Source organism: Myiozetetes cayanensis, unplaced genomic scaffold, assembly GCF_022539395.1.
Source record: "Myiozetetes cayanensis isolate MyiCay16 unplaced genomic scaffold, myiCay2020 scf6-25, whole genome shotgun sequence".
Classification (NCBI taxonomy): Eukaryota; Metazoa; Chordata; class Aves; order Passeriformes; family Tyrannidae; genus Myiozetetes; species Myiozetetes cayanensis.
The window spans coordinates 45,672,036-45,699,504 of NW_026087853.1; the positions used below are offsets into that span (position 1 = coordinate 45,672,036).

Consider the following 27,469-nt stretch of genomic DNA (forward strand, 5'->3'; position numbering starts at 1 on the left):
CCTCCTCTCTTTCCCTCCAGTGCTGCCCTTCAAATAATGTAACCTAACTACTGCCTTGTTCTGTTCTCTAGACCTGAAATAGTGACATATTTTCTAGAGAAAGTAAAACCTAGAAGATTCAGAGATGCATCTACCTGGAGAGGAACTCTTAAAATACTTTTAAGTATTTACTGTTAATATTCCCACCAGACGGTCACATTAAGAGCCACCGTAATTTGTCAACTAATGTGCAACACTGAATAAAAGACAGTAACTGATACTTGAATTCTGGATCAGTCTACAGCCAAAGACTCAAACTGTGGTGCTTTCCAACAGAGACATAATACACTTTCATTTAGATGATACATTTATTAAATTAGAATGAAAAAGTTAATGTACTTTAGAGTGCAAGAAACATAACTGGACACTGGACCTCAATACAGAGAAACAATGTCTTCAGAATAATTACAGCATAAAACATCCTCTGTACGGTATTACATATCAACCAAACAGGCAATAATGTTTATAAGGGTGGGGGGGAAACATTCAGTACCATCAGCAGATGCAAAGAGCAGTAGAGAGGTTGCAAGGATCTAGCTAGACAAAAAATGTTCCTACCTTTAGCAAGTTGAAACTCTTGGCAGGACTCAGACTAGTAGTAAGAGCACTAACTTTTAGCAGATGCCTGTCTTACACAGCTGGCTTTGGCTCCAAGCTGCTTGAAGCTGTTGAGCAGAGGAGCAGCATCAAACACAGCATTACTCCATTAGCATTTTGTCAAAGGCTAACAAAGGCTACATGAGTAACAATTTATTAATTTAAATAAACAGACTTTCCATTCGAATACTTAATTTCACAGACCTTAAAATAACTAAACACTCCCTGCATTTTTTTCATCTCTCTCAAATTCAAACCTGCCAACAAACAGCTTGACTGGAGGGATATGTATGCTGAACAGCTGAGTAGGCTTATGATTTTTGTTCTTTTTAACAAGAGAAAGTAGCATGCCTTGACATAAGAGTTTCAGCTCTAATGCTTAATTAAATAAAAGACAAAATCCCCTCACAGAACAATATTTAAGTATGATGTAACATACTGAAATCCATTTACTGGCCACACTGCTCCAACATATCTCAATTTTCAACTCATACATGTACCCTGTTTTGCACAACATTTGCCTAGGAAAAAAACACAGACCAAAAGTAAATCTAAGAACAGGAGTCTCTCTCAGAGGCTCAGAGCCCAGTCTATGAATAAACCTACCTGGCCTAACACTTGCACTTACTCCTCCTGGCAGTTAGGACTGAAAGGTGTTTATTCTGGGCTTGAAATGGAGCTGTAATAGGATGCAGTACAATTTACCAGCCATTAAGTTGAACCATGACCACTTGCTTTTATGAAAAGCTGTATTATGAATCCCACCGTTTTAATATAAAAATTTAAATATATACATTTTCCCTGAATTGTTCCATCCCTAGCAATTCATGTTATCTGTGTAAAAGTCAGAGCAAGGGACTCTTCATGGAGGTATCTAAGCATTAAATCCTTACCAACATTTAACCTTTTGGGTCAAGATGTCATAAAACACTATGCTATGAAGACCAAATGCCTCTACACCTACTCAATCACAAATTTACCATGATTGTAGAGAAGGGGCAAGACTAGTTTCTTGAAGAACATCCATTTTACTTTAGAAAATAAGAGTGTGGTGATTCTACAACTACAGCACACCAAAACTATAGCCATGAATATCAAAAGCCAATTGGAGAATGTCTAAAGACACTTAGGCTTTCAATGGTAAATTTAAGATGTCAAGGGATTCATAACAAAATTTAAAACCATACATTATGAAAAGACAGTTTTACAAGGTCAGAAACTGGGGTGATTTTTGGTGCTGTATTTTAAAAGTTTCAGTACTTAACTTTAATGATAAAAAAATAAATATTCATGCTCTACTGCCAGTGCTACCTAAAGGCTACTTGAATGTAGGTTCGGGGGGGAAAATTAAAGTCAGCTTTCCAACAGATAGTAAAGAAAATATTTGAAGCATGGGACATGAAATAAAGTATGAGGAAGAAGAGAATATGGGTCATTATTCCCTATTCCAAACCTGGCTTTAATGTTCTCATGAATCACTCAAGAGCCTAGATTTCAACTGTACATTCATTTCAACTCTTGAAAATATAAAGGTCTATGGCTATTGTAGAAAGTATTTAAAATCAACCATTAAAGAGATAAAACAGCAACATTGCACATCACTGGAAAAATTAATTGGTGCATACTATTTAAAGTGCATTACTTTACAAAAACAGATACCGCAGAAATTTATCCAACAGCTGTGACTGGTGCATACTGTAAGATTCTGCAGCTCCTAAATCAACTCTTATTTGAAAAAAATTACACTAACAATAAATACAAACAACTTCCTCTGAGGATCAGACTGTAACTCAGATATGTTAAATTGTCTTTCACAAAGAATTTTATTTCCATCTGCATAATAGTAAATTGACTACAGCAAATGTAGTCTAACAAGTCACTGAGCAATTTATAATGCCTGAAGATTCTGAAGCTACTTTTCATGCTTATTTTAATATTACAGGAAAAAATACAATAGTTTTCCCACTAATGTAAAACAGTAATTTTGCTGAAATATAGGTGTAAAGAAAGAAGCCTTATAACCAGATTATAGATTTCTTCTTTTTTTAATGTAAGACAGTATCTTCAATAATTCTTTACGGCTTCAGTCATTCTCCAGATATAAAAACTCTTCCTTCTGCACCTATCCTTTGAAGTAGCCATGGGAATGCAGAAGTAGTAGTTAAGAGTGCAATTAACTGTGGGAGTACATTAGGGCTTAGTCCTGTTCCCTGCTACAGCAATACATACTGTACGAGTTAAAAGTCACCTAGTAAGATTTTACAGATACATAACAATAAATACTGTGTGGGAGGACAAAGCCCCAAATGTACACCAGAAAATACATTGCTTTGGTGCCCAATGACTAGACTGCATAAAAGATGTTCATTGCAAATACCAACAGCGCAACCTAAAAAATTGAGCTTATTAAATTAAAAATCTTCAGTCAGAAAGGGGTGAGTGTATCACAGTAACAACTAAACACCACTGGACAAAAAGGGTCTTTCTTTTAACTTCTGTCAAAAGTAGGTTGCTTGCTGAAACCTAAATACTTTTAACAAATCAGTTGTGTTTAAAGAGCAAACCTTCCCTGGAAAGATTTTTTCCCCAACTAATGAACAGTAGTCAACCCTGTACTGCATAGAGTTACTTTGTAAGAGCAAGATTATGAATTGGAGGAGAGAAAGAAACAAAGCAGCATTACTCCCCACCCCACCAGGTTACAGCCACACAGGGCACAGCTGATAGCAAAGATGCTTCACTGCTCTATTGTAGGACATAAGCTAAACTGAGTATGTACAGACTGAGAAAGAAAGAGAAGATAAATCCAAATGTCCAAGGAAAAAAGGAGTATAATCTTTCACACCAGATGTGCTAACAGAAAGCTGTTGGGAAATTCTTCCTCTAGCTAAATCCCTGGCTTGGCAAGTTAAAAATAAGTGGCATCAAGGATGGGGACTATGCAGGAAGTGGGCATCTATGATTCTTCAGTCATCTGAAGTAAGGAGTTGATAGCTGCATCCTTGTTTCCCCTCTGAGCTTCTAGCACTGAGCGGATTACTTCCCTGTCCATGTTGGGAAACATGTCCTGGATAGATTTCAGGTCCTCTTCATTACACAGGTGCTGAGGGTTGACCGCAGGTGGTGGTATTGCCATTGGTACCATGCCTGGATTACAGACTGCAGGCATCCCTGCAGATTAAAAAGAGAAGAAGAAAAAAAACACAAAACACATGAGGGGAGGGGAAAAATAAAAATCAGTGATTTTGAAGAAGAGAGCAGCTCATGGCTCATCCCAACCCACCAACTTCAGCATTTATTTATTTTAACATGCACTCCAGAGGAGGGGTAAAAAAAAAGACTGCAGAGATTATACCTATACTGTTGTAACAGGAAAACATTTTTCTGGAACAGGTTGTCTCCCCAGAGTTGTATTCCAGAAGTTGTAAACTAGAGTATGGCAACAGGTACTGTTAAAAATTAGGTACATCTTGCATTAACCAGGTTTACACACGGATCACTAACCAAACACTAAGCTTATCACAGAAAGGTGTGGTTTGTGTCCCCCTCATCATATTTTAGTTCCAGTGTATTTATGTTGTGATGAAAAAAATAGTTTTACATCAGCAATATTGTTTAATATAAAACTGAAACCAGATATAGTATACATGTAGAGTCATTTGTTATCACTTCTGAAAATGGTGTATTTCATGTCTTCGCTATGTAGTTTCAGATCCCTTATTATCTTAATCCTACTCCTTTGTGTCTTACCTTCTGTAGTTCTCCCATAATGTTTCTAAAGTAGGGCAAGGAGAATTACCTGCATCTAGGCACAAACACAGCACTGCCTCATACTGAGAACAAACACTAAAACTTTATCATGCTGCTGTTTGCTTTCAAGCATTCTATGCCCTGTTTCAAAGACTATTTACCTGGTGTTTTTATGGAGTAGTCCACAGTAATTCAAAGACCTTCATGTGCAGTAATAACCAATCAAGAAATCATCACCAAACATGTGGTAGCTAAGATTTTTCTTAACGTATACTTTAACACCAGCCTTAAGGTACGGTTTTATTTCCTATTTACTATAAGAAGATCCTTCTGCAACCTGCTGCAGTCAGAGAGACTTAGAAAACTGTTAAGTGCTTTTGTTCTGACAAACTGTCTATTAGTCCCCTTCCCTCAATTCGTTTTTTAAGAAATATGATGCACCCCACCAAAGGTCTCTTTCCATTAGGAGGTGAATAATCACCTACTTTTATCTGCTCATTGGCTTTTCAAAATGGCTATTCAACCACAAGATGACCTTTATTGTATCAGATTATCATACAATAGAAAGAATACTTAGCAAATAACATTTTCCAAATGCAGCTCATAAGTTGATACACACATACTACACCATTCTTTTTCACATAGTCATACACCTATAAATTTTAAGGTATGAGCTTTCCCTACCCCACCACATCATTTCCTCCTTAAGTTTACCTAGTTACATGCTTGGTTTAAAACAGTTCATTATAGTCTTCATAGCTTTTAATCATTTTATGCAATAAACAGTTACTTCAGAACTGTTTTTAAAAGAAATTTCACTTTGCTATCCTCCGGTCCTCTGAATGCAAGACTAATTAAGCAATAGATTACATACTGCATTTGGTAAAAAAACCCTGACATGCAAGACAGGGAATAAATGTTATCTTACCTGCATTTTCTTACTGTTCACCTTAACAATTAGTGTTAAATTCTGAAATGATAATCTAAGGCTCCTTTGTCATAAAAAAGCATTCCTTCCTAAGAAGGGCAAAACTAACCACTTTCTTCCTCCCCCTGTTATGATCTCACCTTCCAACTGGTTTTTTTTGTACTACCTTACATACATATATCCTTTCAGTAATTTAATTACATAAATGATTCCAGGTTCTCTGCTTCTTTACAATAAACAGCTCTCAACTTTTTACACATTTGATCTTCAAAACCTTACAACCAGTTTGGATTTAATATGTAATTAACACTCTCACATTTGGGCAGGTCTACTCACTTTTGACAGAAACCTACTTCACTGTTTTACTTCATACTTCTTAGGATTCACAGTAATAACTAAACACAGGAATAGAATGTTGTTGATTTTGTGGGTTTTGGTTGGGTTTTCTCTGAGCAGCTAACAACTTCTTTTACATAACTGTTAGTTCACTTGTTTAGCTTTCTATTTATGACCTTGATTACTTCTTTGTAAGTTAAACAAAGCATGAACAAAATATTTGTATCACTGCTATTATAAACCTCCAAAATATGACTCTTTTTAAACCAGGTTTCATGTATTACTCAGAAGTAGATCAGAAGCTGCTTCTCTTCTGTTGAATTCTGACTACCTGCTCAAAAATCATAACAAAGCTGATAAAATTTCTAAGAATGCCTTTCTGCAGCCTCATCTCTTTCAGCATAATGACCAAAGTACTTATGTGATTATTGCAACTATATTATACTAGTACTTCTATTCAGACTTGACATCTAAAAAAAAGAGCAAGGAGCAGTTTCAATACTTACCTTGTCTCTTCATGATTTTCTTTAATCTAACTATGTAATCAGAAACATTTAACTCACTTTAACTTGTACAAATGTTTTAGCATCTCTGTGACTCTTTTTTTCTATCAGCATTGAAAATGCTACATGATAAATCAGATTCAAGGTCGGATGAGCTAAGCATCAACTCTGGCTGACAAGGTACTGTAATTGAATACAGTTTGACTATGTGTATTTCAACCACAATTTTACCTAATGTACTCTTTTTTAGTTCTTTCCTTCTCCTTTTGTCCTATCTGAAGGGATGCATTACTGATTTGTAAGCATCTCCATATTTATCAATGTTCTTCAATTTTGATTTTAAAACTCCCCTTTTAATCATCTTAAGTTTTACTAGAAGCGAAAAAGGAACCTAGAAGCTTTAAGTTGAGTGTACAGGCTGCATCTATTCAAAAAGATTCATACTGATAACTCAGTCATGATCACATAAATGTATTACCTGCACACTGGAACCATGTCCTGCCCCGTCACCTGAATCACACCTCTACCAAGGATATCTGCTACCTTTTCCACAACACTCTAAACTTTAGCTCTACTTTTTTACGCTATTTGGACCATGGCTCCTGTAATCTTGCCTGGCACTACGCATCTGGACACATGGCAACTCAGACCATGTGTGCACCCCAGAGGCAAACCACTGTGCAGTCCTCACCAACACTGCAAATACACTTTCCCCAATTACCATATCCAGCAGCATTTCAGACTGCCTCTTATGACTTGAACAAACCTCAACTCATTCCTCACACCTCCTGCAAACAATCTTTGTATTTAAAAGGGCTGAACAAAGATGCACTGCCTCAAAAAAATAAAGGTGCAAAGTACCCAAAAGAACAGAGCAACAGAAGTTATGTTTTAACTTTAACACAAACTTCCCATTATTGTTAGTACATCATCAACACCCTAAGATCATTCCAACAATCAGCCTAAACTATGTAGGAACTGTCCATACAGGAGATCATCTTTAAGTCTTAATCCAAATTAAACACAAGGCTCATTTCCCAAACACCACAGCATCCTACAGACTACCAATAATGTTTCAGTATCTTATCAGCCCCAAAAAACAAAAATCAAGACTAGAACACAGTTTCCGTACTGCATTCACTTAAAAAAAAATAAATTATGAAGCCAGACATCTCCACAGACTTCAAAAAGTATTTTCAATATAAATAATCAATTCTTATACACAAGAAATTTCTTAACTGCATTGTTTCTCACTAATGATTTTTCAAAATCCATTTTCTCAGCTCTTACAGTTTAAGAATTAGTTTATACTTTCTACAACTACACTGTATATAAATGGAAGTTAGTATATCACAGTGATTTTTAATAAATACCTCCATGATAAATGCTTACTTTTCACGAAACTTAATGTTCAAGCTATACAAATACCAATTTAAGAGTACTTTGGGGTGGTTTGGTTTTTTTGTTCCGCACTCAGGCTAAAAGCATCCATAATTTCTGATTTACAAAATAATAAGACTTAAGCATAAACTTGAAGAACTACGCACTAGAATTTAGAGAAAATACATATATACCCAGTCATTAAAGTCATCAATGCTCAGTAAAGATCTGCTTTACATATTAAAGACCTCATATCACTAACAGGTGAAAACTGGAACTAACAACATAAGAGTCCACTACCAGTGGAATTGCAGACTCCTGTGTTGCCCTCAGGTAAGTGTTATAAATCAGAAGAATGAAGCACTGTTTTCCAATTCAGTGAAATGGCAATGGCAAACATGCTGGCATAAGCAGTGACATTCCAATACATGAAACAACAGCAAGTCAATTGCTAGAAGCATTAATGGAAGCATCAAAGCAGAATTAACAGGGTAAACTTTTTCTAACTGCATACAAGGCATTACACACTTGTAATTTTAGTTTCTTTTTCGGTCAAGTGCCCTATGGTTAATCTCTTAACTCAGGATTATTCTGTCCCATGTATAGACTCTTTCAGAGTAAACTCAGGAACCTTTTCAGCATGAATTCTTTCATTTAAATGAAGGAATCAGTATCACCTTTTCTAAAAGAAACAATAGGTCTTACTGATATTTGCTTCAGAAAAAAACTCAGTGCTAAAATATACATGACATTCTAATTTTTTTAAAATGTTGCTTCTTTGCAAGCTACTAGAAAACTTAAGTGTATGGACCCACAAAAATTCCTAAAATTCCACTGCTCTGAATAAACTAAATATGTTGCTGTAAATAAAAAAGTTGTGGTATTGCATCTTTCTGAAATTCAGAGCATCAAGAAATTATATCTCACAAGGAGCAATTGTAGAGTTTTCTGAACATTTTTGATTGAAGACCAATGTTTTATCAAAGTTAATGATGTCATAATATCTTCACACAATTCCAAATCAATCGTCACAGTAAAGTAAGTCTAAACTGAAGAAAAATTGATTTCCTGTAATATAATTTGCCTTTAAAGTTCTAGTCAGGTTGACATGGATCTAAAACAGATGTGCATGAAAAATACACACTGATGAAAAAAAGTGTTATCTTTCAGGAGAAAAAAAAAAAGCTTATTTGAAGATTAACAGAAGGCAACTGGCAGGTTGTCTTCTCAGTGTCATTGCAGAACTGAATTCTTCCTTTCAAGTTCACAAAAGGTCATGACATTACCTGGTTCTCCCCAAACTTAGCAGTAGCACAACAGCTGCAAGAATAATATTTCTTTTCTAGAAAACTGACCTAAAAGAGCTTACTGACATACGACAGCTTCAGAAGAATATTATAACATCACATCATATCCATCAACACCATTATCATCAACTAGTTTAAGCATTATAGCTTAAACTAAACTCAGCATATGAAGCTGAGTCTTTGAAGATTTTCCAACAGGTTAGAGAGGCTTTAACAATTTCCAGAAGATGAATTAAGTTGTACTATTGTGACAACCAAGTGGAATACCTTGTGATACAGTCTGCTGTAACAAATAAAGCTGTTTAGGTGAGTTCATGCAAAGACTCTTTGTCAATGAGGATGGGTGTGAGAAAAGAGCTTGGAAACTTACCCAGTGCAAAGTACTCAAGCCCTAAAGACAGGTGAAAATGAAGGGGCAAGGGGAAAGGAATAAGACATGGGAAAGAAATATTAATCTATTTTTAAAAGGAAATTGATCATTTAGCTTCCAACAGTGAAAGTTGGATAAACTGAGGCAGTTGGGTAAAACCTAAACTACCTAATACTAAAAAAACTAAATGCTGCTAGGATTCTGTCTCTCAACTAATTTGCTTCAGCACTCTGAACAAGTTTCCTAAATGTGCTGTTTATACAGAAGTCATAATTAGAGGAAATGTTTCCACAATAAGTAAGCCACCAGGTGTTTGCAGCAGGGATTATATTTTATAGCCCACAAAGGGCAACATACATTCATGGTTTTCTGAATAAATACCAATAGTGTCACAAGCTAACCCTGAAACCATGAAACTCAATACGGACACCAAAAGGAGTAATACACATATACACACAACCTTGCCTCAGTGAAAAGTGGTATTCTCCACTCTGATAGGACCCTGAAACACATGGGGTTTTAAGGTACTTTTCACACAGGTGTCAATAAATTAAGTACAAATAAATTTCCTATTTATCCCATGATTATTTAGCTGATAAGAAATATCGTTTGCTTATGGAACTAACATTTTTTAGCTTACTGTCTCTGATACACTACTATGAAGATGCACCAGTATATCACAGTATTTTACAGCCTAAATTAAGTAATCTTTAGGAAAAGAAAAGGGAAGAGATGGTAGATAAACTCAACTTCTAGAAGAGCAACAGGACTGACAAGTTTAAGTTTTCATATAATAATCTAGAAATATATCATCTATAGTTATTGTATGTAGCAACTACAGTTTGTAGGAACTAATGCTTTTGTCAGAAGTTTTCAATTTTAAAAACTTTTGAAATTAATTACCATGGTGCAAGAATATTCTATGGCCATTTCTGTTCTCATCACAGCTCTGTAACATCTATTGCCAAATGTGAGGAAATGAGCAGCCTTCACCTGCTTAGCACAGTGACTCACTTCTTGCTCCTACTGTTTATCCCAGCTCCTATGACAGGCTATGAGAGGAATTAGCTGCTCCAAGCCTAATTAGAAAGTTAGTTAGATACAACAGGTTTTGAATAGAAGGTTTCTGCTACAGAAAAACAGCTTGGCCTTTGTGAAACACCTGAATTTGACTTAACATCATCTCTCTTTAAAGCCCTGTTATTTTGGACAGTTAACAAGTAACTGTTAAACTGCCTGGATAAGCATTGTAGTCTACCCACTGTATTTCCATCATAGATAAGACTTAGCATCCAACAGCAGCATCCCCTCCACTGCAGATATAATAAACTGAAAGTGATGCTCTTCCACTCTTATGAAGGAAAACAAACAGAACTTGCTTACTTACACTTGCTTACACTCATTTAGCTGGGTAGGTAAAAACCTTAACTAAAAAGATGTAAAGAAGGTAAACATATTCCTCTGGAACATACTGATGTCCTACCATTGCCCTTCTTGAAGCAGTCTCAAAAAAAAGAAGATAAAATGCTGTTCAGAGTTACAAAGTGTGCCAGCAGAGTGGGCCCAGAAGATACAAACAATTCAGTTGGGCAGGGAAGGCCAGCAGTTTTCATACACCTTTCTGAAAGAGTTTACAGTCCAGGAGGAGTAACTAGTTCAGTATACAGAAAACATTTTAAAAAATTCCATGTCTTCCAAGATGTGCACTATTGGTTTCCCTCGTAATTTGAAATTACTTTTATTAAGCCATTAAATGTGTGACACAATTAAAGTTTCTTTACAACTCCAAACCTAAACATCAGTCTAATTATTACTAATGGGTCATTGATTAGTTGAGTAAGTCAAAGCTTTAAAACTCACAGTGCTTTGGGAAAATTTGATGATGTCCACAGAAATTCTAGAACAGCAAACACAAAGCACAGTAATATTTAAAAAAATTTTTCAAAAATATTAAATATAGGGCAAAGGTGGCTTGTAAAAAGTCTGGCATTTATAAAGTCAAGGATGTACATTCAGGCTTTCCCAGAACAAAATGGAAGTTCAAATCCAGGAGTGGAACTTCACAATGCTTTAAAAACACAAGTCATACACTCAGAAGAATTTTTAATAAAGAAGATTATTATAACAGTAATTAATACAAACATGCTGGATCTTGGCAGAAGGGCAATGCTCCACCATACAGACCCTAAAACTGTTACACAAAGGCAAATTACTACATGTTGAAATGTCAGACATTACTATAACTTGAAAAATATTATTTATTTATTCACTTGTGCAAGTAGAAAGTACTCTCAAGACAAATACAAAATTTACAGAACATCAAGATCTGAACAAAAGATGTATCACAGTACTTGAAAAACAATTTTGAGGGTCTTGTATCACTTTTACCTGTTGAGTTCTATGTCCACTTTCAGTTAAACCTGAAAGTAATCTCTGCTTCATTTCTTCTGTTTATACTCTCTCTGACATAGAAATTTTGTAATATTATATGAATATTCTCATTTTGATCTATTTTATAGCTCCTTCTACTATATCTTTTAACCATATACAAGATGACTATGTCTGAAGCTCACAAAAGGTCTGGTTTACCACAAGAGAAACACCCTTCAGAATGCACACTCAAGTTCAAAGCAGTTAACTGGCAAAGCAAGCAAGACTTAAAATCTTAAAAGCACTTCAGATGAAGCAAACTGCATGTTTTTATCAGGGAATAAAGTATGCAGCCAAACTTTTCCATGTTTTTCTCTAACTTATATCCATAAAAATGAAACAGGCAGTAGGATTTCTAAGTTACATTTCCAATCTTCTGTTGATGAGGTTTGCTTTGACAGAGAATGGAATTTTAAATTCAATCATGCCCTAGCCTTAGAAAAGAAAAATAAAATGTATGTTTGTCACTGTTGCGTCATTCTTTAGCACTGCAATTGTGTCTCATGCACTCTACCACTCATTCATACACTTGTATGCAAAGAAATGGAAAACAAGTAAATTTATCTCTAATTTCCCCTAAAAATTACACATATTACTGAATACATATCCATACAGCAAACCAGAGATTTTAAGATCCTGTAAGTGAAATACAAACTCAACTAACTTTACTTATCAGTTACCTAAGTTGGGCAAATTCAAGCTTATTTACAAACTTTAAACTATTCATCTTTGACAGAAAAATTACAAAACCTACATTAACACACCTTTCTCTGAAAGTCCAAAAGTCACTTTGAACCAACCAAGAGCACTGACAATACCTGCTGCAGCTCGTTTTGATGTACTTACATAACTACCTCAGAGCTTCCTAGCATTCTTCATTCACTGAGCTACACACTTCACCTGCGGTGCAGCAAGTTTCCAACACAGCATCTTCAAAGACCACAGGTAAATTAATCCCTTTATGGGCTAAATAAGCTGCAGTTCTGACAACACAATTCATTTGGGGCACCTTTCTGAGTCCAAACAGTTTCACATATGGATTGCCACCATTTAAATAAGCACACATCGTATCAGAGTGCAGCCCACTAGATAGTTATTAATTGACCTCACCTAGGTCCAACACACTCAGAGAAGCCTTCAAGATACTTGTTCCAACTTGATAGACATTTTAATCCATTTAATCAAACTCATGCAGCATCCTTAAACAGTGTACAAGACTGAAAGCAGACATACACCTAATTTGCTTCCTCTTCTCACACAAATGTATCATGTGAAAAGCGATCAAGGACAAAATCATTTATAGCTTCCTGCACATTCTGAGAACAGGATAAATTTGGTATTTTTTTCTGAAAAACCCTTCATCTGAAAGTTTCAGAGTCTTCAAGGAGAGAAAACATACCTGTTATAGGCACATATCCAACTCCTTGCTGATATACAGTGGGCATCAGGACCACTGGCTGGGGCTGCATCATCATGGCAGCTGGCAAAGACTTGACACAAAGAGCAGAGATTAGAACAGATTAGAACAACTAAAGAAATAGCAAAAAACCCAAAATCATCAATTAAAACTGTTTGCAAACAAGTCATCACATTGCAAATCCATGTTCAATATTACCTAGATTGTAAATCCATGTCCAAAATTACCTAGATCAAAGAATCCCTAGTAAATTAACTGAACTACCATCTTTTAAGTGACAATTTGCCTGTAAATCAATAAAAACACATCATGTCAAAGTAGCCTTTTGCAAGAGTGTGATAGAATTTGTCACTAAAACCTTGCTACTGAAGCAAATTATTTTAAAATACAGGTTTAATCAGCTTTCATGCCTTATTCTAGTGAAATGAATATACAACATACTCATCACAAATTAAATATTAGAGAAAATCTCAATTTTATTCTTATGTTTTATTTTTAAGAGCAGTATACTGCTCTTAGAAGCAAAATTTAGCTTGAATCAATTATTTCTGAGGTAAACCAGTCCTTTAAACAAACTGTCAATTTAACACAATTCCCTTTTACTACCACAATTAATTTCAATTTTACCCTTGAAAATATGAAAAGGTCCAATTCTGTGTACAGTACATTCATGGTAGAGACAATTTTCAAGGTTCATTACAAACTTATTTTTCTTAGGGGGAACAGAACAACTGTTCAGATGTGGGCCAGAATGTGAATTTCAAACAGGAGCAACATGAGTTCCCAGCTGGGCATTCAACAGCAGCTTGGAACTTCTTGACAATGTACAAGTGCAGCAAGAAGCACTCAGGGCTGCACATGCTACACATTACCCAACAGTTACTTAATACAAAGGTGACAGATAAGAACACTCCATGAGCTGCTTAACAGACCTGTGTAAGTCAGCAGTTCATAACCAGTAGCACCAAATGAAGAAGAATGGAAATAAAAACCAATGTCATCTGAAAGATTATTCAAATTATCCAAGAAAGACCTAAGACAGAGAAGAGTTTCCAATATTTTTGTTTTAAACTGACAAGAGTTTCTTAAGATTGGTAGTGGGGGCAGGGAGAGGTATCAGCACTGGTTGTATTCCTAAACAACAGGAACAAGTTGAATTTTTGTAATTGCAGAGTAAGATAAATATTCATCTACCATCTCACTAAGAAGTGTTTACTACCTTAACTAATATGTTTGACTGCTATTCCCAAACTTAAGTATAATTATTTTAAATGCTAATACACACAAACACCCAGTATGGAAAAACAGAACTACTTCTACTTCAGTGTAAAACACCTCCCTCCCACTACTTAAGAAGTTTCTCTCCATTCCTCCTCCCAACCTCAAACTTGGCTTACCGTGTAGGACATAACCAGATTAATCATTCCTTCCTTATCATCACCTTGCCTTCCACTCAGGCTATACCACTCATCTTCCACATTTCCTTGTTTCAGAGACTCAGGAATTGTTATGTGTGTCCAAGCGATGCGGTCATCCATTGAAAAGGCTCTCTGGAATACAATTTAAAAAATATTACCAAGTTAATTGTCCTACAAAAACTCGCCAAACAACTTAAAATTACTCTTGACTAACACTTCAGTTTTATGCTATTTAATTTTGTTAATTTTTATTCATTTTGAAACTACTGAAGTGTCAGTAAATATTTTGGCCATCTCCTTTCCAACAAGGATGAATGATCCTTTAATTAATGGGATTATAGGTTGATTGCAGATATTTAATAGCAAGAAATTGAAAGCCTGAAGCAGAACACTTCTAGAAATACAACACACTAATATCAGCATAGTCTGTGTGAATCTTATGACATCACATCAGAGGCCATTACATGAACAAAACAGCTTCTCTTAACTACTACAGGCTGTGAACTCCAGTAATTCAAGACCAGATGCAAGCATCGAGCTGCCATCCCTGCTGCTGCAATGAAACAGGCACTTGAACCTTACCAACAAAGTCCACAAAAGAGCATCCAAAAGCCTCACTTGTGTGACCACACAGGTGCTGCAGTGTCATGCTTTACATGAGAGGCAGCAAAACCCAGGCCAACTGTAAGGCTTCAGGCTCAGTTGTAACCTCTAGTTTCTCCTAATAAGTCCTAGTGACTACACACAGTCTATATTTGACAATTTTATCCTCAGCATTTCCAAGTTTGGGAAAGCTTCCAAGCTCGTCCTAGGTTAGAGTAACACCGAAGAATTTTTGAGTAAAACAGCATTGTACAAACAATGATTTTTAATAGGGAGAGTGCAGAATATAAGGCTGTAGGGTATTTTGATAGGCAAGAGGAGCTTAAATACCACTCAGGCATCTTTTGCTTCCTTTGCAGGCAACTCTGCTGGTGGTACCTCTTATCAGCTACCAAAGGAAAAATAATAGTTCTGACATTCTTGGGGAAGAGTAAGGCCTTGTGCATTGCTGCTTTTGGCATTCTGCAAAATTTTCATCATCTCCCAGAGAACACAGAAATTGGTAACTCAATGTTTTTTTGCAAGGCTTCACCCAAACCTCAGTCTGAACAGCAGATGGGGAGAGGTAGAAAAAACATATAGCAGTTCTGACCTCATCAAATATCTCTAGATAAAAAGAGTCCACACCCGGGGGAACAGTGCACTGAATAACTTTGTTCCAGCGGGGGTTCTTGGCTCCATTATGTGCTGTTGGAGTTTCATACACAGCATAGCCAAGCCGTATTCGACAATACGGATCCATGCGCGTCATTCCATAGTTCTTTGCCAGTTTTGCCTGAAAAGAAAAGAAACACAGTAAGAACATAATATTGACATAAGCTTGAAAATGTAATTACTGTTAGTTCACAATAAGAATCAAATATGGAATAAAGGACTAGATACAATTATGTGGCAGACAGGAAGGAGGAAAAAGAGTCAAGAAAAACAGCATTCATATTAAAACATAAATCAATGACACCATTAAATGTCTGGGACACCTTGAAAAGGGATCATCTTTTTAACTTGTCCGTTGTCGATAATACACATTTTCACCATAGCTAAAATAAGCTGCTTCACAATAAAGCAAAAGATACGTGATTACAAGGAAACAGTAAAAAGTTCAGGTTTTCCCTAGATATCTGCTCTCCAATATACAATCACAAGCATAACGAGATAGGAACCCTGCCCTCTTTCACTGAAGTTCTTTTAAAGGATGAAATGCAAAAATCCAGTAGCTTCAAGAACATCACACAATACAGAAGTACAAACTGCAGAAGCAGTTCAATTGAAGTAAACTTTAGGAGATCATACCTTCAGTGTGTGCACTGGATATTACTTAATTCAGTGGACAACTTAAATCCTAACTTCACCATAAAAACAGATGTTGTATAGAATCAGAAAAGATCCAACAAACTTCTGCTGTAACATCAGAAGACTAGAACAAAACAAGTTGAAGACAATCCTGAACACAACACTGAGTACTGTTGCACAGCTGGGCCCAAGCAGAAGTTGGGCTCTTTGGACGTGCTGTTTCTCTGACATGTACTAAGCAGCCTACAGTGCTTTTCATAGTAAGACAAGTGACAAACCACGGTGCCTAAAGAAGCCTCCCACCTACAGGACAGTTTATAGAACTCAACAGTTGAGAGGTGCATAACATTTATCACAAGGGCTGTGCCTCAGGCTTGGAAAGCCCTTTTCTCCTTCAGGGCATGTGCTGGTTCAGGAATTGGTACATTAGAGCTGATGAGAAAGGTCTCAAATTGTTTCATGTAAATGTGAACTTAACAATTAAAGTAGGATATAATTTATCAACACATATTTAAATACAAAATACTTCAACCAGCTTTTCACCTTCTGTAGGTTAACTATACTGCGGTAAGTCTTCTATCCAGAATGCCAAGTCTCAATATGCAGTCAAGATTCCATAGCATTCTTGCATAAACTCCCAGACAGGGACAGAATCTCTCTTGGGATACCACAGGGCTGTACTGCCATTCAGAAGGACCTTGACAGGCTGGAGGAAGTGTGCAGACAGGAATTTCAAAGCTCAGTAAATGAAAATGCAACATTCTGTCCCTGAGGAGGAACACCCACATGTACAGTGGTAGACTCTTGGCCATATGGCTGGAAATCAGCTTTGAGGAGAAGGACGTGGAAGGTCTTGGTGGACACCAAGTCAGAAATAAGCAAGCAATGCTCCCTTGGAGCAAAGAAGGTAAGATTTCCCTGAAGACTGTTCCATGAGTCTCTCGGCCTTTCCTTGTAGAAAACATCCTCCTTAATCCTTGATTAAGGCAGTGGCCCTGGGGGGGTGGGGGAGGCGGGGCATTAAGGGTGGGATGAGGTTTGGACTAAATAAACTCCAGAGGTCCCCTCTAACCTCAGCTATCCTGTGATTCTGTGACAAGTCGTTACTTACAGACATGGCATTAAGAACAGCCATTAAATTTTAATTCTTAAGCAAGATAAAGATTTTTTTCTTGTCTGCCCAAGCAACTAAAAACAAGTAAGAACTGAATCCGATAAAAACCAGTATCAGCTCTATCAGTTCACCCATGTAAACAGGAATCTGGATGTTTCTGTAACATAACCACTCAAAGCAAGATTCAAAACTTCTTGAACACTGTACTGTCCTCTCCCTTTATCTGCCTCAGGGTGATTGGATCAATATCCCGTGACAAAAAGCACTTTCAAGATGACTAAGCACATAGTCAAAGATGAACAACCTATGGAGAAGCACACAACTTGCCAGAAGCTGCTAGGGAGTTAAGAGACACATGGCATATTGTTTGATAAATGTTTTGTTTCCTTATAGGCCTGAGGTTTAACCTGAATCATCTATTCCTAGCTCTGGAAAAAAATTATACCAAATAGACTATACTATAGCTCTAAAGTGGTAACATTTTTCTGCTGTTCAAAGTTGAAGGCTTCCAGTCTTCCACTTCTCTGAACACACACTGGGAAATCCATCAGAACTAGAAAGAGTGCTGCAAAGGAGTGCAATGAATGAGTTCCAAGTGTCTAGGCTTCAGAATTAATAAACTTTGAAAAAGCATTGCCCTCAGTTTTCAAAGGAAAGATATCAGCTGCAAAGGAGCACTGAAAAACACAGAAAGGACCAACCAGTACCTCTCTTGCTGAGAGACCTTTATATAGGTTTACTCCCCAGTAAGGACCTCACCCAGGAGCTGAAGCCATATGTGTACTATTCCAGCCTTGGTTCTAAATTTGAGGGTAAATCTCTCTTTGGTATGTTTTTAGAGAATGATTAAAAGATAGCACTTGTAAAGAGGTATAGTAAGTTAGTAAGAAGGACATCAGGCATGCTAATGTAGGTAAACAGAATTGTGTTAGGATGGACAAGTTTTAAAACCTGAAATCTTACACATAATAAATGCAGTAATACAGAACTGCCAAGACATGAAAGAAAGGGTAACAAGGGAAAAGAGGAAGTAAAAAATAAAGAGCTAGGACTGTATAGTTGTGATCAATAAAGAAGCCTGGGGAAAGTCCTGAGAAAAACACCAAATGCATTAGAAGAAATGGGGATGGAACAGAGCAGACAGTTATGGAAAAATATATAAGGCAACCACAGTTTCCTACAATATTCTCAAAATTGTTAATGTCTTCCAACAGTAAGTGTTTCTACAGGAAGCCTTCTTAACAGAAGTTTTTGTAGAAACCAGTTCACTGCAAAACCCCCCCATGAGTTTATTTGATTACGTGCTATAACAGCAAGGTTTACAGGAAATTGCTGCATCAGGCAACTATGAAACATGAAACTGGACAAAATGCTGATGTACAGAAGACATGAAGCTACAAAAATGTTAGGAATTCATTCCCCTTTACAAGTAATTTAGTAATTTGAATTCCAATACAAAATCTCGTCATGGCCACTGATCAAAAAAGATTGTATTAATTACTTAAAATTACTTAATTTTACAATGATGGCACAATTTATACCTGTACTACAGTAATGCTGAGTCTTCCTACTGTACCCATTGGTCCTCCATACTGTAGCTGCTGAGCTGCCTGAGCATCCAGCTGGATCTGCTGTTGCTGCTGGGTTGGGGTAATGCGAAGAAAATCTTGAGGAAGTTCACCAACATACACCTAAAAAAAGAAAGAGGAAGAAGGGAAAAAATACTTCAAAGGTGAGTCTTCCACATTCAGAACAAGAAAGATAAGAATATAAGTCAAAGTGTAACAAATTCAGCTGGATTTACTCTAGTTTTGACAGCATGAACAAAGAACTAATAAGATGACAAAACTGCCAACTCATGTAGAGAATGTTTTCATACTCACCTTCAAAAATACTAAATTCCAACATAAGCCTCTGAAAAGAAGTAGGACATACAGAGGCAAAGCTGCTCTACAACTAAACATTTAAGTAATCCATACAAATGTCCAAGCTACCAAGTTTTGCATCATATTCACATACGACATCTGATGGCACCTAGTTCCTTCACTCACATTGCATCCAACTATTCTTGTGTCGAGACACAGCACTCTGCTTTCATTTGAAAAGGTCACTTTCACAGTCACCTTCGAGACAGATTGTAGAAACAGTATTTCCTACGAACCAAATCCCACAATAGAGTAAAGATGCCCTAATGCTTTTCCAGTGTTAAACACGGACGGCCTGCAACTAACCTTGGCGACAAAACTCCACCACACTCAAAACAATAATGGAGAAATTAAAAATCTGGTCTACCAAGAGGATGAATCATGACAAAAAGTTTACTAGAGGACCTCCATCACATGAGCCAGTATGAATCAGCATTCACCATGTATTTTCTGTTAGCTTTACAGTAAAAGAAGGGAAAGTTTCTACCTATTACTTGTCATTTAAACAACTCAGATTTTTTCTAGGTTTTAATGCTTGGTGAACATTATCATTAATACATTTTAGAGAGATAGTTGTTTTAAACTAACATACATACTGTAATAATAAATTTTAAAAGACAAATAAAGTGTAAAGTGGCATAGAAAATTTATAACTAAGCTGTACTTATTTCTACTGCCTATAGAGTTGTTTACATATTTAACAGAGAACTGTCTACTTCATGAAGGCAAAGGACAATGCAATTTCTCATGTTGCAATCCTAAGCAATATTACTCAAGTGTCTGTCTTGCAGATGCATGCCTACAGAACATAACTTAAGAAGTTAACAGGCCTCGAGGACACATCTTTTCAAGATTAGACAGCATTTGCATGTCAAGATTGCATCTTGGAGACAGAAATCGAACCTCTTGCCAAATCACATGTTGCACGACTATTTTGTATGACTATCTGAGAGCCTCAGAATCCTGGCAACAGTAGGTGTCACATGCCAGAAAGGAAGTTTATCTAAAAAGCTCAGGAGGAAGCACTGAATGCCTGCTGCCAGGCTGTTGGGAGGAAGAGAGGGGAATCAGTTTTGCTTACAAGTATCTTAAAATTTTCCCATTAAAATCCTCAGCAGTTTTAGTTTTAAAAAGTGAGAAGAAAAAAACAGGGGTAGACAGGGAGAAAACTAAGCTAAAAGTTAATAATAAAAGAAAGCTTATTTAAGTTTGGCTGGAAATTACACATGACCTGGTAGCAGCCTTCTCATTAGAATACATATTATTAAAAAGGGGTTGGTTTTAAAAATAAAACATAATCCATTTTGGCAAGATTTGAAATGACACCAGAATTATCAAAGAAATGGCACTTATAACGCAGCAAGTCCCCTAGTCCAGGTCCCCCTAGTCCAGCCCTAGTCCTAAATGAAGTTTCAAATCTGGTATTATTAGCATCTCTAGGAACAGACATCATAAACACTTCCCGTAGGCAGAAGTGATGGCTGCAGCCCAGAAATCTCATTTCCATATATGCAAGCTCCCTCTGTCAACTTCTCAGAAAACAGGACAGCCTCTTTTGTCTCTACCCCTTAAACATGGACACTGGAAAGCTTAAGTCATTCACAACATAAGTGATTCAACATAAGTATCTTTCTCTTTTTTGGATTTTATTTTATATAAGTCATCCAAATACTGTTCCAAAATAATATAAATGAACTAGTCTCTATACTGAGGTCCAAAAGGGACAAAACAGTCCATAAAAGAGACCAAAGTTTTCTTATGGCATCTAAGCTAATTTTAGGTCATTCGGTTACCTCATACACAGCTACATTCTTATCCTAGAACTGCAGAGCAGACTCACATAGAAACTAAAACCAGTTAGTGTTATCTAAGTTCTCAAGAGATCTCAGTGGTAAACCCTTCCAAAAGGAAGAGTGGGGGAACAGGAGATGCATACACTCTGATTTTAAACATTCAGTTCTGACTGAGATCTGGAAGACAAGTCCTGGTGATATAGCCTGTAAAATATCTAGGAGAGACACTTAATGAGGAAAATACACTACTCTGTATGTTCTTATGCTAATTATCAGTCGATTCCATATTGATGGTAACAAATATCACAACCTTTTTATCTGTAAGGAGATAGGCCAATTTACATCTTCCTCAAAGCATTTAAAAGCAGGCACATAAGTGCCACCTCCAAACCTGAATCAAAAATACAAAGTTACATAACCAGATTTCAACTACAGTTTTGTTTTTAACACAAGTAGAGCATGGGACAAACTTGAATCACTGATCCTACTCCACAACCACTTTAAAACAAATGCATTTCCCTATACCATAATGGCACATAAGAAAGAATGTGAAATTCAAACGTGTTCTGTCACTAAATGCAAAACAACAAATGAATTCCATTTAGTAATAGGACATGGATAGGAATACAGTTCAGAAGACAAATGTTTAACAGGTATTCATAAAAAATAAGCCTGCTTATAATTACTTCCTAACGAACTTTATTGACAGCATTGCATATCAAAAATATGGATTATCTAGAAACAGAATAACACCGCTTTTCCTACGTGCTACAACCACCTGAAAGGTAGTTCTGAGGATCTTCAAAGTGAAAAGCTGCAGGTATAAAAACTGCATCTCAGCTTCTTCAAACTGAAGGCAGTGTGATGTTCTACAGCTATTTGAAGTAACTGAGGACGGGGGTGTCTCAGTCTCACCTCCCCATGTCTTTTCACCCCCGTTTCTCACAGAACACTAAATAGGGCAAATAGTTGCAAAGTATGTTAGTGCAGAGGGACGATCAGAAGAAAGTGAAGTAAGGTTTGGAAGTAAAGGGAAGCGGAGGGAAGTCACCAGAACCCTGAACTCAGTAACTGATCACGCAAGTACTGGTACCTACAAACAGGAGGGAAAGGGAACACAGAGCCAAGGACAACCACAAATGCCCTGTCCTGACTTACGGAACCATTTGCCCAGACACACTGCATTCAGGGAACCGTAACTGAGGTTTCCACACTAGCAATTACAAAGGAAATCTAACATGAAAATTCTTTGAAACATCAAAGAGCTTTAAACACCTAACTGCTCAAAAAAGTTCTAATCACTCTCCTTTCAATGGTTTTACTGTCTTTGAGAAAGAAAAAGGGAACAAGACAGAATGTTGAACTATTATTCTAAGCTTTGCACACTAAATAAAAAAATGGTACCAGGTAAGATGCATCCAGAGGTCCTGAAAGAGCTGGTATTTGTTCAAGGCTGATCTCTAACATCTTTGAAAGGTCACAGAGATTAGAGGAAGTGTCCTATAACTGAAGAAAGACAAATCTCATACTCAGCTTTCAAAAGGGTAAGAAGGATGACCTGAGGAACCCCAGGCAGGTCAGCTTCACTTCAGTCACTAAGAAATTTATAGAGCAAGTCCTTCTGGAAAACATTTCTTGACACACAAAGAAAAATAACCCACCAGGGACTAGGAATAGTCAGCCTTCACCAACACTTTAAAAAAAAAAAAAAAGCCTAATGAGCCATCTGCCTTCTACAATAAAATTACTGAAGTATGTGAATAAGGAGAGAGCAGAAAAGTATCAAAGCTGGGTCATTACAATCCAAATGGGTTGAATGGATGAAAAACTGGCTGAGGCACTGAGATTAGAAGTTAAAGTTCAAACGTGAATGACACTGGAGGTTGGTCAAAAGCAAAATTTTTCAAAGGTCTGTACTGAGACTACCTTAGTGTCTAACATTTTGCTCAGCAAACAAAGGTGAACACAGAATGTACTTACCAGTTTTGAGGAGGACACCAAATTTGGGGAGAAATGACTGATATATCTGGGGACAGGACCAACTAGAGAGAGAAGAATTCACTGGCAGGAATCTCATGAAATTCAACATAGGCAAAGTCCTGTACTTTGAACAGAAACATCCCTGGCACCAGTACAGGCTGGGAAACAACTGGCAGGGCTGCACTTCTATAGAGGTGCAGAGCAAGCTGAACATGGATAAGCAGAGCACTCTGGCAGCAATGAAGCCTAACAGCACACTCCACTGCATCAACAAGAGCCCAGTCAGTGGGCTGAGGAAAGCAATGGTTTCCCTTTACTCAGCACTCATTAGACCACATCTGGAATACCACGACCTGTTTGGGACCCAGCAGTATTGAGCTCGAGGAGCCCAGCAAAGACCCACCAAGGTGGCCCATGAAAAGGGCTGGAGCACAAAACTTGTGAGGTCAGGCTGAGGATTTGTATAGAGCAGGGGAAACTTAAAATGCACCTTGTAGCAGCTTCCCTGTATCTATGAGGAGGTCATTGAGAAAATAGAGCCAGGCTCTCTTCTGAGATGCAATGCAAGAAGAAAGGAGATCTCAGTTGTCAAACTGAAATGGAGGAGATTTCACATGAAATAAACAGGGGGAACTATGGTATACAAACATAAGTTAAAAATTAAAGATAGAAGAGTGTCCATATGACATCTATGTCTAAGGCTGGAGAAGAGAAGGCTCCGGGAGGACTGCAGAGCACCTTCCAGTCCCTGAAGGGGCCTACAAGAGAGCTGGAGTGGGACTTTTGACCAGGGCCTGTAGAAAAAGATATCAAAGTTTTGAAGAGTCTCAAGACAAAACCTCATTAGAGTAGTGATTGTTAAGGAAATTACGAGCAGAAATCTACATAGTCCTAGCTTGGTACTTGATCTAATTTTGAAGGACCTGACATATCTGACAATGGAGACAAATTTTGACAAATGGAGAGTAATTCTGGGTATGACAGGCTAACCAAGGAATCACAAATACAAGGTTTTGGTGGCTCAGTCTTAACCTCAACCCTGATCAAACTGTTTATTAATACTCCCACTTGTAAAAGGTATCATTTTGCAGCCCTTACATATTTATATAGTAAATAACAGAGTGCGAAAAGATGCTATATATAGTGTGTGAAAGACAGAACTGTTCTCTCCAGCACTAAACAAAAAAATGTTTCCCAATCCTTTAGCACCATTTAGTGGCCATTCATTTGTAATGCAGTTGCATATATAGACACAAGTAGAATTCTATCGTCCTCTCTAGAGAAAATTAAGAAAGGCTGGCATGTATCATGTCAATATCCTTAGCTGTGAATAGCTGCTTAATATTGCACAATCTATTAATTCATTTGAAAACATTCAAACCTCTAAAGTGGGCAAAGAAGAAAAGCATGCACAACGTTAGGAACACATCACAAAAAACCCCAAAGCCCAAAATCCAGAAAGCCAAAGTTGCGCAAGATAAATCATCACACACCTTTCCATCTGCCCAGCTTCAGTCAAGTTCAGGAAACAAAAGACTGCCAAGAGATTATACAGGAGTACCTGGGAAACTGTAAAACAAGACATCTAGAAGAAACACATTCTATGTCTGAGATGCAACGCCCTTGAAAAATTTAAGACTAGGCAGTTATGATACTCAAACATGACGTCTGAGATGATGTTTAAGAGGTTTCTCACTAAAATCTTGGCTGAGCCCAGGAAGTTTCACCAAGCTGAAACAAGCGGACATCAAAAGTACTCCACTCAATGCCAACAAGGTGTTTAGCACCACAGGCAAGCAAAACTTCTCCCAGAAAGAAACGCCACTCCAATTCAGGGATAGAAATATCTGCACAATTTCACATCTCTGCAAATCAGGACTACCATTCACCTTCAATCAAACCACTGTGTTTGTTACCAATTCCCTCAATATCCCCAACTCTCTCTAAACATAAAACTAAAGGATAACTAAAAGTGAAGTTCCTACTAAGCAGACTCTGACTATTTTTCAGGAATTTATATTACTTTGAGCTTTTTTGAGTGAAATCTGTCATATATTGACTGAATTCTATTCGGATGCAACCACACACACATCAAACCTTTGGGCTTAGCAACTGCCTAAGTCACCACAGATATAACAAGAACAGCAGTTGTCTTTTAATGATACTATAATGAGCAACAAAAAACTTAATTTACTTTTCTACCTTAATTTTCCATCTAAAACTTTTATTCCAACCATCATCACAATCCATTGTAAAATTAATCTATTCTGGAAGGCCAGACAAATAAGGCATTTTAAGGAATTAAACTGATGATCATATAATATTACTGTTATGACAACAGACAGTAACGCGGGTCTTCAAGATTAGCAATTTCATAATTCACCTCGCTGGTCTTTCTACAAGGCTCTGGAGATGTAACAAAAAGAGTAGCTGTTTCTACAAAATAAAACACAGCCGTTTAAACTGATTGTCCAAAAAAGGTCTCAGTTCACCTTGAAAGCAATATCATACTGTCAATTACTGTCAGATCCTTCCGGACACGAGGAACAGACAGGAACAGCACATCGGTCGAGAGCTGATGTGGAACACGGTGGAACATCCCGGTATGAGGCATGATTATCCCGGGGCAAAACCAGACAATAACATATTCCCAATAAACTGTGAGCTCCACCTCCCAGAAGGCTGTAAATTGTTTTTACGACTGCTCAGTGTCTCCCGTCCAACACGCACGCCTACATCCCATACTGGATGCGTCGTTCCAGCCCTTGGGCGGCGGTTCCAGGGACAGAGGCCCGACCGTGCCCCGCGAGCGCAGGGAGCTGCGCCCCGCTTCCCCGGGAAAGCGGTTTAGGTCCGGTTTAGTTTAAGCCGCTCCCTGCTCGGGAAGGCCTCTGGACAAAGAGAGGAAAGACCTTCCCCTGCCCTCTCCCGAAGCCCGTCGGGGAGCCGGGAGGAAAGGCAGACTTCCCTCCGCTCGCCCCCCAGCAGAGAAGAAGAGAGGGCTTTTCCTGCCTCCCCCCAGCCGCGGCCGGAGCGGGGGCAAGGCGGGACACACCGAGTCTCGCTCGCAGAGCGGCCTCCGGCCGGGCCGGGAGGGCCGGACCGCGCAGCCCAGCGGGGTCGCTCCAAGCCGGGCCCCGCCTGCCCCGCGCGGGGAGCGGTGCCGGGACACGGCCCTGGGCGGGCCCCGCGCCCGCAGCACTCACCGGGCCCCGCTGGGTGCTGACGGTGGTCGCCATGGCGCCTCGCCGGGGCCGAGACCCTTCCTCCTCGTCCTCCTCACGCCCCGCCAGGCCGCCGATCCCGGTGCCGATGCCGATCCCGGTGCCGATCCCGGTCCCGGCGCCGCCCGTCACTCAGCGCGAGCCGTGCGTCACGTGACCCGCCCGTCCCGGCCCCGCCCCCGCCCCGGGGGCAGCGCAGCGGCGCCCTCCTGCGCACGCGCCTGTCCGCGCGCCGGGAAGGGCGGGGAGCCCTCTCGCGCGTGCGCCGTTGCGCTCTGCGGCCGCCGCAGCGGAGCGCGGCGCTGCGGGGGCGCTGCGGGCGGTAGGGGGCGCTGCGGCGCCGGCGGAGCAGGAGCGGCGCCTCAGGCCGCCATCTTGTGCCGGGGGCGCCGCTCCCGCCGCCCGGGGCGCCCCGCGGGCAGGGCGGCGCTGCGACCGGGCGTGTGTGGGTTGAGGAACGCGGGGCGCTGCCCGCCCGCTCCCTGCCGGCCACGGGGGCCGTGTGTGAAAGGGGACAACCCATAGCCTGGCCTGGCCTGGCCCCAGTGGTTTCCCAAAGCTTGCCGAGCAAGCGCAGCCCTTTCCGTGAGAACAAAAGCAGCTTTAATATTCATTCGAGTGCCACTTCGGGAGATAAAGTCTGATTATTCCAAAGCCTGTTTAAATAACAGAACTGTTTCCCGTTGTTAGGGCTGTTTCCTGTTGTCAGGATCTGCGGCATAATTTTAGCCCTTAATTAAAATTCTAGCACGGATTTTGGCAGCTAGAAATAGAACAGTGCAATTAGGAATGCTCCAAATATAGCACCAGATTCTTTTTTGCTTCTCCCCCCCCCCACACACACACTATACTTCCAATGGGAACAACCTCATCTTTTTACTTCATAGAATCACGGAATGTTCAGGGGTTGGAATGGACCTTACAGATCACCCAGTTCCAACTCCCCTGCCATGGCCAGGGACAGCTCCCACTAGACCAGGTTGCTGAGAGCCCCATCCAACCTGGCTTTGAACACTTCCAGGGTTGGAGCATCTGCAACCTCCTTAGGCAACCGGTTCCTGTCTT

The 27,469-nt window shown here is 38.8% G+C and overlaps 1 protein-coding gene across 2 annotated transcripts; it reads right to left on the reverse strand.

Annotated features, from left to right (window-relative positions):
- Positions 1-328: 328 nt before the first annotated feature.
- On the reverse strand, positions 329-26,554 carry TOLLIP (toll interacting protein). 2 transcript variants are annotated; one of them, XM_050335510.1, is made up of 7 exons: positions 26,387-26,554; positions 19,024-19,173; positions 15,671-15,853; positions 14,455-14,607; positions 13,040-13,130; positions 9,211-9,231; positions 329-3,807 (listed from the first exon to the last, which is right to left on the reverse strand). In XM_050335510.1, exons 1-7 carry the CDS (start codon positions 26,417-26,419, stop codon positions 3,593-3,595), a joined length of 846 nt encoding a protein of 281 aa, XP_050191467.1. In that variant the 5' UTR covers positions 26,420-26,554; the 3' UTR covers positions 329-3,592. The 2 variants fall into 2 exon arrangements, with proteins under 2 accessions (XP_050191467.1, XP_050191468.1); XM_050335511.1 differs by lacking the exon at positions 9,211-9,231.
- Between the last annotated feature and the right edge of the window lie 915 nt (positions 26,555-27,469).

Coding starts and splice junctions, on each gene's coding strand:
- TOLLIP (XM_050335510.1), bottom strand. CDS start 26,419: ATGGCGACCACCGTCAGCACCCAGCGGGGCCCG. Junction 19,174..26,386: donor TCAGCACCCAGCGGGGCCCG/GTGAGTGCTGCG, acceptor TTCTTTTTTTAG/GTGTATGTTGGTGAACTTCC. Junction 9,232..13,039: donor TGGATATGTGCCTATAACAG/GTATGTTTTCTC, acceptor ACCTGTCTTTAG/GGCTTGAGTACTTTGCACTG.